This window comes from Balaenoptera ricei, chromosome 4 (genome assembly GCF_028023285.1).
Source record: "Balaenoptera ricei isolate mBalRic1 chromosome 4, mBalRic1.hap2, whole genome shotgun sequence".
NCBI lineage: Eukaryota > Metazoa > Chordata > Mammalia > Artiodactyla > Balaenopteridae > Balaenoptera > Balaenoptera ricei.
This window is the reverse complement of record NC_082642.1, coordinates 6,102,156-6,115,080: the sequence shown is the minus strand read 5'-3', so window position 1 is coordinate 6,115,080 and position 12,925 is coordinate 6,102,156. Positions and strand designations below refer to the sequence as shown.

Genomic DNA, 12,925 nt, shown 5'->3' with positions numbered 1-12,925 from the left:
AACTATACAGCCTCCAGAAATGCTTAGTGAGTTGTTTGTTTACTGAAATGTCTGTTAATATTTGGGACAAGCCGTGAGCAAAATTGTACTGTGAGCTAACTTAGTTTACTAAAGTAATGCATTGCTAATTATGGACTTGTCGACACCAGTGAGCCAGGGGGAAAAGTTAACTGTTTTGGACGAGGAGCTTCTTCTTGTCAGCTCCAAACGTACACAGCAAAGTCAGCCATCTCTTCCAGTTAGATTGAAACTTCTCTTAGTAAGTAAAAAAAACCTCAAATAATTACTAAGTTAACTTCCTCAATATGTAACTTATTTCAAAATCAAAAGTTATGAAAAAGTCCCCCAAGTTCCCAGCTAACTACTCTGGCATGTAATAGAACCAATCGGCCTATATTTGGTTCAGAAGAACTGAAATGATTAGTAAACATATGTGACTAAGAAATTTAACCTTGCTTATAGAGGCTATCCAGTTCTCCAAAACAGAATTTTAGTCTTATACCTTGTAAGTGTCTGTTTATCCTTTACTGCAGAATATATGCAACCCTTAAATAGATATTTATATGAAACCATCCACTGTTAGTTTAATGCTAATATATATCAATTGCTGTAAGAGTAATTATTTGTAATTCCCTATGGTTTTTTTTTTTTTTTTTTAAACTTTATCCTGTTTTTGGTTTCTTTTCCTCTATCTTTACATTTTCTTCTTTTCCTTTCTATTTACCTCCTCTTATCTTAAAGTAGAAAATACATGTGAATTCTGATATCACTCAAGGAGAAATTGGTCTTGGTTCTTGGGAAGAATATGCCTGTTTGTAGAACATGTCACATGATTGGAGAAACTCTACAGTTTAGTGTTTCAAATTTGATTAACAGGTAAAAGAGGGCTTGTTGTTATGCAGGTTTTTAAAAGTTTGATTCTCACTGAAAAACGGTTGTATTCCCCAATCATTTCTTTTGTTTGTTTTTGTTCAGGGAGGTTTATTATAATACGTTGAAATATCGGTCAAAAAGTTACCTCGGAAGCAATTTACCTATTAGTAAATATCTTTACAGTAGAAGTATTTCTTTCAGTAATTATTTACAAACAACACATATTTTTAGGGCAAATATGTTTGCAAGAATTCCTGCAATCTGAACAATACCCATACACTTTTAAACATTGTCTCTATCTGTAGAACAAAAATCCATTGCCATTTGAAGTATTGACCCAAATCCTATAAAATCTTATTTTATCAAAGCACTCAGTTATGAAGATTTCTAGTCTCCTCTGAAATTCTTATGTTTCAATAAAGAAAAAGAAAAAGGTTACAAGACAGTATTCTGATATCAGCAATTTAGTCAAACCAATTTTGAGGATAAAGTTTGAGTTTGTTACTCCCAGTGCCCTGTATCAAAGGCTGGAACACATTATCAGGTGCAGCTGGACTATTTCATAAAGGTCGGTGTCCTATCTGATCGCTCACTTGTCCATACGTGGCTAATTATAAATGTTTTGATTATCGTCCTTGCCTAATACATTTTATAATAGTATTTTCAGCTTACAAATACATATCTATAATTCTTTCAGTGATACTTTTTGATGTAAATAGGATTTCTCTGCTACAGAAAATATAAATAATCAGGACACCCATTTATAAGCATTTTAGTAATTGAAGTATATTTTGTACTTGAGTGGGACTAAATCTGTAACATTGTAGAAAGGAAAAATAATCAACCCTAGAAATTAATTTTGTAGTTGTATTTAGACATAACCAGGAAGCAGTGAAGATATTTCTAATGGTACCATTGTCTTTCCTCATATTGTTTAGATCCCATAGATCATGATGAAATTTTCCTCTGAATTGAACACACATTCTCATAAACATGTTTATTCCTAGTAGGTTGAATAAAACCTATTCTTTTAGTAAACATTTCAAGAACATCTGTTATGTTCCAGGGACTGGGTTTAAAAAAAATGGTAATACACTCTATTGTCATGGAGTTCATAACCTTGGGGGCAAAAGTACCAAGAGATAGAAAGTACTGAGAATATTCTGAAAGGGAATAATGTTTATCAGAGTTGGCCCAGCCTTCTACAGAAGGTGATATTTGAATAGCAGTTTAAACAAGGAGAAGGGATTTGCCAAGTTGAAGGGGTGAAGAAGTATGTGTCAAACCAAACAAAGGGTTAGCGTGTAACAAGTCCCAGGAGCTCACAACAGTAGGACATATGCCAAGAACCTTGGGCAGTTCCCTCACAGCTCCTCTCTCCCAGGGAGGATAGAGGTGCAGCGCTGGGAGAAACCAAAAAGATAAAATGTGTCAATTCAAGACAAGGAGAAGAGGGCAAGAAAGAGGGAGTTGTACGGGCTGTTAGAGGTCAAGTAATGACAAGGGACTATGTGGAGTCTTTGGATTTGGCTTTGTTGGGAGCATTGACGACTGTCGCTGAGCAGTAAAGTAACAGTTATGGAGGTTTTACTGATACAGATTCAAACGTGAATGGAGGAGAAGAAGGAAAACTAGCACGTGTAGATGACTCTTCAGACGTTTGTTTGGGAAGGATGGATTAAGAGCATTAGGGAGAGGTGATGTGTAACGAGGCAATGTCCCCTTCCTCCTGCTGTGCCACCCCTTCTAGTTTAGAGCTTCTTCAGCACTTTGAGGGCTCAGAGAAGGAATTTCAGGAAAGGCAGATGTTCCTATAGAGAGGGAGTTTAGAGGGAAAGAAGTCTTGAGAAGGAGCCAGTTAAGGTGGCAGCTTAACCTTGGGCCGGAGAAAGGAAAGCTCCTGGGAGACTGAGAAGAAAGAAGGATTACAGAGAGATAGTTTAAAGATGGGTGGTGGGAAGGTGAGAGAGAGTTCATGCCTGAGGGCCACTATTTTTACTATGAAATATTTGTGACATATAAGATCATCTACCGTTGGTAGTGAGAGCAACATGGAGGAGGAGGGACTTGAGAGTAATGAAGTTTTAGAAGAGCTGGAGTGTGAGAGGGAGCTGTCCAGGGCCAGGGGGAGGATTCCTAGACAGTGGGAGGCCTGAGTGACCCTGGAATATAGAAATTTATAGAGGCAACAAGGAGTGTGTGTGTGGTGTGTGTGTTTTCAGGTGTGTGTTCATATTTGTTTATATGGGTGTGTTCCTGCATGTGTTTGTGTATTTATGTGCTGTAAAGTTAATTCCAGTTCGCACGTAGAAATCGATCATTTAATTTGCCACAGTTTATGGAGCTCCATTGTTTTCCATCCCTAAGCCAGGCACTTAGGGTTACTGAGATGAGTAAGATTGTTTCTGTCCTTGGGAACATTAGGCTAGTGGGTCAGTCATGTAAGCAAATAAAACACTGTATAGGGGAGCAGAGGTAATTGGAAGGAGACAGTGTTAATATATGGGTGGGTGGAGACGGAGGCAGTGACATCTTGAAAGCTTCTTGGAAGAAGTGACATGTTAGCCAGCTTCTAAAGGAGGTAACGGTTGCAGGTGAAGCTCTTGAAGATTCCAGAAAGACAAAAGAGATGTTGACCACAGATGTGGTACATACGCAAGGCATGAAGAAGTTGAGAAATTTTGAATGCAGAGTAGACGTTAAGGAAGGTGGATGAATCTTAAGAGTTCGTGACCAACTTGGCTTTGTTTTTACAGAACCAGGAATTAGGACCGGAAAATTTTTTAAAAACAAAAATATTTCTGGAGCATCAGTATGAGTTTTTTTTTTTTTTTTTTAAATCTTTCCAAAAGTTGTAGTCTTACTACAATATTTTCTAAACCTAGTATCTGGTAGTTTTTTAAAAATTAATGTTAAGAATGACAGTATTAGTTCTCAAATAAATTTTTAAAATTTCAGCTAGATATCCATGGTTTATGTATATGTATGTATGTATATATATTCATATTCATATTCTGTATTCTAATTTCCAAATTATAAATATATTATACGCCAGTTGGCCATTTTTGGCCCTTGAAGAAGTGTAACCTAACACTATTTATTACACTGTGTCATTGCTCTTTAGAGTGTGAAACTTTTAGAGTTATTAAAGCCTTGTTTTCTTTGGTAGCATTCAAAATGGGGGGAAAAAAATGTATGCTTTTGTTTGTGTAACTACTGAGCATTTTCTGAAAGTTTTTCCATCCAGATTGAAAGAGAAAGTAAGTTGTTAAAAGCAAAAATGCCCCGCTATAGAGAGCAGTCTGAGTTAATAGATCGTTAGGCAATAGGGGATCCCCCCCAGCTCCTACCCTCCAGCTTCATTCGTACCTCTGAAGTGCATCATGTTGCCCAAATCAAATTGTTCACTTAATATTTAATGTTTCTGCGATGGAATCACTTTCTCCCTTGAGGTTGACTTCTCATTTGCCAGCCACACTGACAACACTGCGCTCCTTATTTTCCCCACATGACCTCAACTTCTGCTTAAAAAATGTTAGAATAAAGGATGCTTTTGTTCATATCTCGCCTGCCTGTGATATATTGACAAAGTGTCTGCCGGCTGAATGGAATAGTTTTACAGTATGAGTGCCGCTTTCAGTGGAGGGGCAGGACTTGGGCTGTAGAAGGAAGTGAATTGGATAGGTCAGGAGAATGTACCATTTGTAAACACCCCTTTCCTTTTTTATTCACGTGTCAGGACAGCAGGAGCAGGCTGTTCAGTGCCCGTGCCTGCGCAGAGCCGGAGGGAGAGCAGCTTGGAAGTCAGCTGCAGTTTTTAAACCTTGCTTTTTATTTCCTGATAATGATCTTAAAGTGCTTGGACTTGTTTGAGAAGCTGTTTTGAAACTAACATGGTTTAGTCCACTAACTGCATGTTGGGTAAATTCAAAACCCACATGCTCGTCCTCTTGCAGTGGAATAAGTCACATCTGATGGACATTTTCTGTGCTTATAGCATAGTAATGAACGTCTGACAGGCGCGACCTTTCATAAGACAACCCACACTATTGGCTTTCTGCCCAGAATATTGCTGCAACACTATCTGTGATTGGTTATCTCTCTATCATGCATTGCTTCACAAGGGGAAACGGCCCCTTTTTTTAATAAATCTACGATGGCTGGCTGCAGTATGCCTCACTGTAAGTATTGTGTGTGTGTGTGTGTGTGAGAGAGAGAGTGTGTGTGTGTGTGAGTGTGTAAGAGAGGGAGAGAGAGAGGCTGACTTGAATACTACTTAGTCTGGTAGCACATGGCAAGGTTGTGATACTGTAGGACGTCAGTGAAGAGCTACTTAGTAAATCTTAACCTATCTCTTTTTTCTACAGGTTGGTACTAAGAAGTGCCTTTCCTGACGTCTCTGCTGCTTGGAACCGCTTCTAGAGCAGTCTCTGCTTTTGCCTTGCTTGCTGCCAGCTAGACTGTGACGACAGCACATCCACCCTCCACCTCTAGCCCAGACACCCCCATTTCTACTTATAATCAAGAGAAAAGCTCTAAGTATCTGGCATTGCCCTAGGCTGCTTTAGTTTTAAGAGAAAAGTTTGCTGAAAAAGTAAGATATCTTCTGCCAGGAAATCAAGGAGGAAAAAAAAAAATCATTTTCTCGATTTTGCTCTAAACTGCTGCATCTGTCTATGCCAAACTAATCAATACCGATTGCATCACCAAACTCCATTGCAAATTCAGCTGTGAGGAGATTCCCTTTCAGACAACTTTGCTGAAAGCAGCTTGGAAATTCGGTGTCAAAGGGTCTGCCACGTTTTCATGCTTGCATTTTGGGCTCCAAATTGGCACTGGGAAGGGGTTACTGAGGGCACAAGGCTGATTCGAGGCCCTACTTTTAAACGTTCATCTACTTACGATCCTAGTATTTCTCTAAAAACCAAAACCTCTTTGAATTAACAGTTTCATGCTGTGAATTTCTAGTGGGAGATCTTTTCCTTGATATTGACAACACAATTTTCCATGTACTTTTAAAGCAGGGAGTGGGGGAAAAGTATTTTGGAGGAGACATTTTCATCATCATTTTACAGTTTTATTAGTTCAGTTTTTTCTTTTTTTGGTTGTTACTGTTTTTTTTGGGGGGGGGGTTGGGTTTGTTGGTTTCACTGAAAATTTTAACTACCTGTAAAATCTAAACATGGCTGTTAGTGTCACACCAATTCGGGACACAAAATGGCTAACACTGGAAGTATGTAGAGAGTTCCAAAGGGGGACTTGCTCACGGCCAGACACGGAATGTAAATTTGCACATCCTTCGAAAAGCTGCCAAGTTGAAAATGGACGAGTAATCGCCTGCTTTGATTCATTGAAAGTGAGTAAATATTATATTATTTTAAGGATATGCAATAATTGAATAAAGGGGGTATGGATATACAGTCCACTGAGTTTGGAATTATGGATTGCTGTGTTAATAGTTTTAGTTATACGGTGTGTTCTTGATGATGTTGAGGTGGGGGACTTTACTGAGAAGCAATAGAACCAAGTCTGGCCAAACTTTCTTTGTTATGAATAACTTTCTCCGTCCTTTAATGCTGTGATTTTTTTTTTTTCTAGAGCAGAAGGTGTCAGCCTACTTTTTACTTAGTAATAGCTAAGTCAGCGCCTATCTATAGGAATAGTAAATGTAGATACATGTGTGTGTTAGCATGTGCATAGATTATATACAAGGCCATGGCACTAGCTGAATGGGGATGATTTGTTTTTGCTTGTTTGAAAACGTGCTGTACTGTTGTAAAAGTATAGCAGATTTTGTCAGCTAAACTTGGATAGACTTTTTGTATTAATGTTTTGACATTATGGAGTTCCTTTTTGTTGTATGAGCATATTATTTTAAGGCCAGAAGCAATGCATGTTGTGGAAAACATAACTAGAAGTAAGGTTCTGAGCTGCTGCCACAGTACCCTATCAGAGGCATAAACTTTGTTGAATGTGGCTTTTATAATTCAGTAGAAATGCTTGAGTAGTATTATTAATTGGATTTTTTAAGTTTCTAAAATTCTAATGTGAAGTAACTTAGCAGTTTATTTTCTGTTACCTCCTGATTATTATGTTTTTATTTGTAACAGTCTCAGCTAGAGGTGTTAAAAGTTAGCTTTTGTGGGCACCATAATACCAACAAGTTCACTTTAGTATATTTCGACATTCAAAAATGTCATTGGGTTCGTATTTCAGGTATCACGTTTGAAAGTGGGTCTTTTAAAAGATAGCATACATGTCTTAATTTTGATGTGCAAGGTCGACTAGAAGTGTGAAGATTCCTGGGTACTCTCTTCGTACGTGGTTTAATGAACTGCCTTTGAATATTAATGTGCTGGTTTAATTCACTCTGAACCTTGGAGAGGGGAGTCGCTGTTATTTCAACATCTATAGAAAAGTGAAAGTTTCATAGATCCATTTTGTCTTTTGCAAAAAGAAAAAAAAATAGTGCTACAGTAACCTTTCTTTAATACCATAGGGGTGAATTAACTGAAATAGTTAATTTGTAAGTTAACTCATAACTCACCCCAATGTTATGAGTTAACTTGTGAGTTAACTATTTCAGTAAATTGCTTCTTGGTCCAGTTTGTGCAGCTCACTTTGCTAAAGTTTCACCAAAGACTCAAGGATATTATCTTCAAAGTAGAATATAAAAAAAGGTATTAACGACAACAAAGATACCTTATAGTGTTAGATTGTTCTTAGTGTCATAGTACTAAAGATCAATAAACAAGAGTTATAAATTACCACTGGGCCTTTTTTTCCTTTCCTTTGAAAGGCATCGATGAAGGGCACAGTGGTTGTACCTTGTGACTGTGTCTTCCTAAATTCCTGCCAACTGAATTTAGGTGTAATTAGAGACTGGGACCCATAAAATGAGGGGCAAAGGGCTAATTACACTTGTCGGTAACCAGCTGTGTCCATAAGTAACCCTGTTTTGACCCAATTACTAGTAAATCCAATTTTTAATCCCACAGACAGTTGATGGTGCACTGGTAACTGCAAAATGAAGGACCTTAAACTTGGCTGTGACACTGAGTGGTTTCACAGAAGACCTGCTTTCACAGCATTTGGAAACATTGTGAAACATTAAAATTCAGTCGCTATTTTTCCATCTCAAAATATTTTTTTAGTTGCTGCTCACTTGTGGCCATAGAACAGTCCCCCTTTGAGTAAAGCAGGAGCATTGCTTAATGACATGCTGTGTGGTTAACAGGATTCAACTGCCACATCAACATCAAGGACTTTTTTTTTAATAACAAATAATTTCAAGATTTTAAATTTACTTTTGAAATCAGCTTGTTGTCGCAGCTAATCAGTGCAAACGTTGTCCATATTCTTTGTCTTTCTAAGAGAAAGTGAAATTTAATTTATAGTGTCTAAAATGTGGTAAGATATTTTGATTTAAGTAACAGGGAAAAAATAAACACAGGTTTATTTCTGGTGGAGCTTCATCCCCAGAACAACAGCTCCTTAAATGTTAGTGAACTATGTTAAGAATTAATTTTAAAAAATTTGAATGTGTAATTAAGTATTCATGTTTCAAAAAGCCATGTTTCATATATATGTGTGTATGTTTGTAACTAACACATGTGATTCTTGATAAGAGTATTCAGAATCCCACCTTTTAGATAGTAGTCTTCCTGTGTTCAATTTTGTGGCTAAAATAGATCAAAAACATATTTTAAAACAGTTAAAGTAACTCTGTGACTCATGCCTGAAGTTCTGAAATTTGGGAGCATTATGAGGTTTCCATGCCAGTAACCGCTAGATCATTTGTATTGTTTCAGAGAGTAAACGGAAGGAATTTAGAAAACTTGTAATATCCTGACTTCTTTAATAAAATGTGTTCTATATATTGCTACAATCCATAGTCCAGCCTTTTGTGAGTTCTTGAGCCCTGAGATGGAGGTAGCCTGTGTAATCTACTATTTTTAGCAAGTTAGGAAAGCAAACCAAATACTCTCTGAGAGGACCCTGGGAAATGGCTGTACCCTTCAGCTGTGCTGTTTCAGACTTTGGCCAGGCTCCCAGGTGACTTAGGTTTATAGCAGACTTCTACATAGAGGCGGAGAATTCATTTCATTAAAAACAGAAGTCAAACAGTTCAAGAAAGTATTTATGTAAAAGAAATCAATTGGCATGTTACTAAAGGGAATAGGAAGAAAATCAGCTGATAGTCTTTTAGTTGCATATTGGTGATTTTAAAGTTTAAATAATTAACTTAGATGCATTTACTACGTGAAAACCTAGAATTCTGCATCACAATAAATGTGTTGCTAAGTAAAATGAGAATATATAATAATGAGGAATATATGTACATATGCATATACTGAAATAGAATGGTAGCAGTAAGAAAGAACAAAAGATGTAATGAGTTATCATTTATAAATTAAACAATATTTTAAGCATTTAACTTTTCTCCCTTAATTTTGCTTTTGCACTTGCAGTCTTAATTTCCAACAGTCTAAGAGTATATTCATATTGAGAATTAAATTGCTCACAGATTATAGATTTGAGTGTTTTATTACTTCAGAAATACTGAACATTAGAAAAGGTGTTTTATTTAATGCTGGAGAGGATTTTTTTTTCTTATGGCTTATGAAAGGGATACCAAAAGAGAAAAATATCAAAAGAAAAATGTCAGCACTATAAGATGCTATTAGAATATTATGTTTCAGGAATGATGATTCAAAGAGTCGTTAATGGCAAGTTACCTATTTTCTTCAGTAATGATCTCTTAACTAAAATTAAGTAGTTGATATAAAGAAAGCCTACAGGCTGTATTTTAATGTGATGCCAAGTTATTTATATTATCAAAAAATAAGCTTTCATCTTGTGAGCAGCAGAAAGAGACTTGCTTATTGAATTCCTCTTTTTCAAATATCCATTTATTTTTCAGGGGCTGTGGGAGGAGAAATATAACCTTTATGTTTACTATCTATTTTCCAAAAATCTAGCAAACTTTTTACCTTTGAAAAGTTTAGTACCTTGTTCTCTTATCAAATTAGGCAATTTTGTTTAAGATAAATAATTGTTCATTTCACTGTTATACATGTTTGTGTATATAGATAGCCCAGCTGATCAAATTTATCATAGACACATCAGAGACCAGATTCCACTGCAAAGTAGTGTGGAATCAAGGGCATGAACAAACACATTTAAAGTGCCTCTGAAGACTTAGCAGAATATATGAAGTAATAAAATCAGCTATTAGAAGACACACAAATAGGTAAACATCCAGGTAAATGAGCAACTAGAAAACTCACAGTTAATAACGCAGATAAACCAAGTCTCCAGATGGTTACGCGGGGATAGGGTGACATAACTGGACATAATAAAGTGGTCTCAAGGTATTTACATTTACATTTTAGAAGATCTTCCATTATTAGCACAGTTTATCTTCAATTTAGCAATTGCCTGTGTTGCTCCTGCTCTAAGTCCCAGCATAGTCTTTCCATAATATCTTTTAAACCAGTTCAGCTGATAATCCTGACAAAATGGTATCTGCAAATTGCAGGCTAAACATCTACTTTTGAATTAAAACTTTGATCTAGTAGGTTCCTAATTGGAATAACTTTTACCTAGCATTTCATTGTTGTTTGTTGTTTTGCTAAGGGCATCTCCCATGTGATATTAAAACTCTGACAGAGTATTGTATGTACATGTAACTCTGTAGGTACATATTCAATGTGTCTTTCAGTGACAGGTTGACACAGGACTTCCTCATTTCCCCCTAATGATTTAGGAGATGAACTATTAGCATAACTTGTGTAGCGTTGTGTATCATATGAAAGTTCAAATTGTATTTTCTAAGCAGAAACGTCACAACTTTGTAAAGAACACCCTGTGAATGAGCCAGGTGTAATGTCATCAACTCTGACACAAACCTTTCTTTAATGAAATTCTCAGTAGCCACAGCTGCTTTGGTAATACTTACAACTTTATTCATTTACCTATTTATATTCTATGGTTAGACATTTTTTTAGGATAATATTTTTTAAAGGAGTAAAGATTTTTAAACTTTTGGACAAATTTCAAGCCGTGTTTTGAATCATGATACCTAAGGCACTAATTCTAGAACTAGTTTTTTTTTCCTTCATAAGATTATGGTACACTGCTTCTATTTTTTCTTTTTCACATTAAACCTTGCTTCAATTTTTGTGTGTGGCAAACTAAAAACAATTTAAACCTAAAGCAATGTGGCACTTATAATCGAGTTCAAACTTTAATTGTAACTCAGACTTCTAAACGTACACAAAATTCTGATTCCACGGATGGCCTCAAAGCAATTCCGTGTACAAGGCTGTTGCTGACGGCTATTACTGACTTAAAAGAGCCTATGCAGCGTGGTGTAAATCTTGTATTCAGGAAGTGTGTGACATGTGCCCGGTTCACGTGAGAGGTGAGAAATTGAATGTTTCTCAGACTCAGCACAGACACCTAGGGACCTAGTTTGGGAAGCTTATCCTGTCATTTTCCTTGCCAAGGATAAGTAGAGGATTTCAGCTATCAACATCGCTAATCTCTTACCTTTCATGCTGAGCAATGTCTCTGCCTTCCCACAGACTTAGACAAAGCTTCTTATTTTCTTACAAAGATATCCTATTGAGCAAATTTTGAGTGTTTTTTTTTTTTTTTTTTTTTTAAACTTCAGCAGAAACAACATTTTGTGCTTGTAGATAAGGGAGCAATTTCTATGTTAACAAGGCCAAAAATTATGTCAGTGGAAATGGATAACTAAGTAGATGGTCTGTGATTTAGCCCTGATGATAGTTATTAATACACAGAAATTTCAGTAAAAGCAACTGGAAAGGCTTGTTAGAAATACTTAGTTGCTTGAAGTATAACAGATTGTTAGAATAGTGATTTCTTGGTGAATTTCACCTTAAGAATAATTCTGGTGAGGATATCTTATTCTAATATTTATTTATGATAAACAACTACAGAGTTTTTAATCTAATACTGTATTTCTTATACAGAAAACATCAAATGAACATCACCTACAGCATTATTTATACTCTTTTGGCACATTTTTGAAAGATTTTCACTTTGAGATAGTTTGATTTGTTGTTAGAGATAAAACTTTCTATATTATAAGGACTTGTGTTTTAAAAATACTGATAGTTATAATCCCTTATACATTATCATTTGATTGAAAGGCTGTCTCCTGGATACCTTTGGGCCTTGGCCGTGTCTGACCGGTATTCTTCTTCTTGTGTTATCCCTGAGTTCTTTCCAGCTTTCTAACTGCCCAGCTTCAGATCTGTTGGTTCTGATCCCTTTTTATATTTCTCTCTGGAGTCATACAGAAATGATTTAGATGTTTTGTCTTTAAGGGATTATATTCAGTATCGAGTAACAGAGACACCTTTCCTCCCCAGCATGAGGCATAAACAAATTAAGGGTTTATATTTCAGTAGGTTGTCCAGGCCCATGTGATGACTCCACAGTCACTAGAACTTAGGTTTCTTCACCCTTAGGTCCTCGGGAGCACATGACTTCCAACCATAGGTTTATTTAAAACTTGCAAGATGGCCACTGCAGTGCCAGCCACCACATCTGCATTCCAGGAAGCAGGAAGGAGCATGGGCAAAAGAGGCCACAGCCCAGCCCGCTTAGGCTCCTTTTAGCAAAAGTCCTCTAAGCTTCACCCAGTGATTCATCCTGGTTTCTCATTGGCAGCAAGGATAGCTGGAAACTATGTACTTAACTGTCGTCCTGATTGAAACCATGCCTCTGGGTAGTTTAGGTAGAAAGGGGGAAATGGATGTTCAGGAGGGCAGTTACTGGGATGGGAGTTAGCGAGATTCCCCCCCCCCCCCCCCCCAGAAAACTTCCAGAATCAAGTATCTCTCCCTGAAAAGCATCTGGGTATGAGGGGAGATCACTTCTGAAGAGAAACTTGTATCTTCTTATCTTGGCAAACCTGTCCTCACTTTTCCTGTCTTCGTTAACTAGAGTTGCCTTTTTTTTTTTTTTTCCTTTCAAATCATGATATATTTAGTCAATAAAATATGGCCTATCACAA

At 36.7% G+C, this 12,925-nt stretch overlaps 1 protein-coding gene across 13 annotated transcripts in view; it reads left to right on the top strand.

Annotated features, from left to right (window-relative positions):
• MBNL1 (muscleblind like splicing regulator 1) overlaps nucleotides 1–12,925 on the top strand; it is a 176,251-nt gene that overhangs the window by 24,766 nt on the left and 138,560 nt on the right. For 10 of the 13 annotated variants that reach the window (XM_059920093.1, XM_059920095.1, XM_059920086.1 and 7 more), the window contains exon 2: nucleotides 5,241–6,229. The exons of 2 other annotated variants lie outside the window; for them this stretch is intronic. In XM_059920093.1, the coding sequence (XP_059776076.1) occupies nucleotides 6,056–6,229 (174 nt within the window). In that variant the 5' untranslated portion in view covers nucleotides 5,241–6,055. Of the gene's footprint in view, nucleotides 1–4,631; nucleotides 5,055–5,240; nucleotides 6,230–12,925 lie in introns of those variants that run through there. One more of the 13 variants, XM_059920087.1, reaches the window with a different exon arrangement.